At 45.1% G+C, this 3,884-nt stretch overlaps 1 protein-coding gene across 1 annotated transcript; it reads left to right on the top strand.

Moving 5' to 3' along the window:
• Positions 1 to 772: 772 nt before the first annotated feature.
• Positions 773 to 1,105, top strand: SARC_00642 (hypothetical protein; the record flags this gene model as incomplete). The annotated part of the gene is made up of 1 exon (XM_014305683.1): positions 773 to 1,105. The coding sequence occupies one exon, from the start codon at positions 773 to 775 to the stop codon at positions 1,103 to 1,105; it is 333 nt and encodes a 110-aa protein (XP_014161158.1).
• Positions 1,106 to 3,884: the final 2,779 nt, after the last annotated feature.

Below are 3,884 nucleotides of genomic sequence, written 5' to 3' on the forward strand. Positions count from 1 at the left end.
CCAACGATCGAAGAAGTGCCATCTCAGGGTACTTTGGGTCCACAACGTAAGCGGTGAAATTGTTTGGACAAAATCAGCACTGGCATCATTCTGCTCAGATACAAGTACAGTTCGGTGCACAGAGGAGGATGGTCAAATGACAGGTGTCATGAGGTGTCAAATAAGTTCACCAAAATAGGTCATGCATTTATGACTTACGTGTGACTACATATGCATAGGAGATGTACATATAAAACCCTCCGTAGAGGTGTAAATAGAGTCATTCTCTACTCAGTATAGTATGGTTCTATATGTTGAAACAGGTTATGGACTTCGGTTAAATTATAGATAACCTAACAAATACATAACGCAAGTATAGTAAATATATTACATGCGACGTATTCAGAGACCATCGACGACATTCTTGATCGCAAGTTACCAAAATCACGCGTATACATACAATAACATATCATCACGGGTACTATATAAATCATTACCATCCCCGCCTCCTACCCGTCTCTTAAAGATGCACACGAGTTTGCTGCCAGAAATTGGCCAGGTTATCCACGATACGAGGCTCTCGACAAATATAATAGATCACTACACAGCATTCATAACCTATATCAGGAGTTCGGGTACAACCCACTCGGCATACCAGTATCAACTGGTCGTCTCCTAGCACACTTATCCTGCGCAAGAGCAACAATCGCCCTTATTCGAGTTCGTGCAGACGCAAACGAAGACGAGACCAGAAAGTACAAACAAGGATTAGTAGACGAAGAGTACGCGCTCAATGAAGAACGTGATACTAAACGTGCGCCAATCTAGTACAAAGGAGAAATTCGCAAAATGCGAAGCTGAACTCAATAGTACACGGGCTCAACTCCGCGAAGCAGAGACATATATAGGCACAGACCAGAAACATAATCTCCGTGCTGCTGAACTGCAAGGTGAAGCGGATGGCTTACGTTCGGCGCTCAATGAGGCCAACGACCAAATTAACAATCTCAACATAGCCAACAGAGCTCCTAAACATATTGCTGAGAGATATGGCATCACTCTCATAAAGCTTGCACTCGATGTTCGGGATACACCAAAATACAAAGATGTTTACAATGGTGGGTAACTTGAGGGTTGGCGAAACTTCGGCAACTGGATCACTGGTTTACGCATGAGTTAGAACACTTTGGTGTACTTCATCGCTGTCATCCAATGTGCAACGAACGCTGCGCAGGAGGAGGATCAGACCCAGCAGCAGACTCGAAATGTCGTCGTATACTCATACATTCTATCAGCGAACCCCTGCTCAACTCCGTGTACAAAAATTACATGATAAAAGCACCACACGTCTTCCTCGATCACATATGTGTCACCACCAATACTGGCAGTCATGGAAGATTCTAAGGCGTACTGCAGAACCTAACCAGCTTAAGTCAACGGGCTCGCCTGATACAACGCTACAAACTTTGGAGGAGATTCGCCAACACTTGGTCGACGTCGGTGAGAACATCCCAGACTCTTCGATCACATTTGTGTCACCACCAATACTGGCAGTTATGGAAGATTCTAAGGCGCACTGCAGAACCTAACCAGCTTAAGTCAACGGGCTCGCCTGATACAACGCTACAAACTTTGGAGGAGATTTGCCAACACTTGGTCGACATCGGTGAGAACATCCCAGACAAGTATCTAATTTGTGCCCTACTCTATAGTCTCGACGACAACTACAACATACTCCGTGTGGACATATTCGATCACGATCTGGATGCCCTCACGATCAACGAGATCTATAAAAAGGTACTCAAGTTTGCAGGTGATATTCAGCTCGATTCTTCAACACCGGCATCCGGTCTAATGTCTATTAAATTCCCTGCCGAACGCAGTGAAAAATCCACAAACAATGATGCCAGTAATGGTAACCAGAATAATTTCACCTAACGACGCGAACGTCCCAACTGTTCTATATGTGGCAAAGCAGGACACATCATCTTCGGATTCTCTGATTCAATCTGTCGTCGTTGCGGTTCAGCTGACCATAAGGGAAATAAATGCCCCATCGGCCGTTCTACACTATCATGCTCCAAATGCGGCAAAGGGGGCCACAATGATACAGCATGCGTGTCTAAGTGAAGCCACGGGGTCCCTCGAGGCGATATTAGCACTAGCTACGATATAAATACGAAATGTTCCCAAGGACACTGATAAGTATACTTATACGGACACAATATAGTCCTACAGAACTCAAAAAGCAAAATTCCAAGGAAACATATATTCCAAATAAAGCGGACACAAACACAGTCACAGAACACTATCGCATACAGAGTGCAATATACCAAGATGGGCCCACAGCACCACTATACTTCGCCGAGTCTCTCATTGATGTAGAGTATGGAGAGTAGCTGAAAGGTACTACACAATAAGATATAATGGACCTCTTCTCAAGTACAGTTATCTCAGCTAGGAAAAGTCCCTAGTCTGAGAGAGCCGAACTGAGTCTTTCTACCGCTAATATTTCTAATGACTAATATCATAAATATTCCAATCCTAATTCCAAAACTCAGTATTTAATTATTTTGGGTTTTGGGATTTGGATTGGCTTTTTGATAATCTGGTCCCTAGATGCTACTGCCCCCCAACTCTGTGCTTCGTAGCCTGCGTAGGAGTAGAAAGTGACATCTTACAGTACTAGATTATCTAGAGGTTGGTGTTTGTATACAGGGAAAGACTTGTCCCTTAGGGGGCATAAGATGAAAAACCTGCCACCATTATCTATTACATATTACCGATTAATTAAATTTATACTATAGCAGGAGTTCTCTAACACGCTCATCGGAGTCAGTCTTGACCGGTGCTCTCGGCTGATCTCAACCTGGCTCAGGAAAACGCATCTCAACGGTGGCTCTACAGCTGAGGCTCTGGTCCTTGTCCTTCTGGTGTGTGGGGGGGAGCATGCTTCTAGGCGAGAAAGGTGGGAGTGTCCTGTGGTATCAGTGAGACTTGCTTAGGTCCCCCGCCTCGTGCGCTGTCTGTGGATCGCTGATCTTTCATCAGTGCTCGTTGTCGCTGGCTTCTTTGGCCTGGACTGCGTTCTTTTACGTCTCCGGCGTTGACGGTATGTTGTAAAGACATCAGCATCTGCGATGTCTGATTCATGCGTCCAGGTACGCTCACCATATGTCCATTGCAGTAGGTACTCCTGGGATCCATCACCTCGGATGGACGGCCTGTTGTCAACTATCGAAGAGAACTGAGCCTCTTCTTTTGGTTGTACGTGATTGTTGGAAATAAATGCTTCCGGAGCACTGGCCCTTTTAACGAGGCCAAGTAGCTCATTAGTGATCGAGTCAGGATATTCGGGGGCTTTAGTCCCATTAAGGTTACAGACAAAATACCTGTTGCCCTCCCTGCATACCATTTTGTATGGTCCGCCATTTGGTGCTGTTAACTTGTTCATTTCACCTTGATAGCGAACCATGACAAGGTCCCCTTCCTGGAAGTTTACATACTTCTTTTAGTATTTTCGATCGTATGCTGCGCGCATCTTCTCTTGATACTGTGCAACGTTGCTATTTAGTTGTGGCCTGATGGTTTCTTATAGATGTTGCAGTCGTTCTTCCCAAGATACTGTTCTACTGGATACGGTCACTGGCTCATTGTAGTCCGTGAGTTGATTCTGTCTGCGACCAAAGTACATATTAAAGCGCGGGGACTTGTGTCTTCTGGATGTATGCAGATTGTGGCCCATCTGTACGAATGGAAGTCGTGAACACCAGTTACCTGGATTCTGTTCTACGAATTTCCGTAGCAGTGGCATGAGGTCTCTGTGTGATCGTTCGTTCGCACTTAAAACTTCAGGTTGATACGGCCGAGAGACTAGGTGTTGCATTGGCACTTGTTCAACAACT

Source organism: Sphaeroforma arctica, assembly GCF_001186125.1.
Source record: "Sphaeroforma arctica JP610 unplaced genomic scaffold supercont1.21, whole genome shotgun sequence".
NCBI classification, from domain to species: domain Eukaryota; class Ichthyosporea; order Ichthyophonida; genus Sphaeroforma; species Sphaeroforma arctica.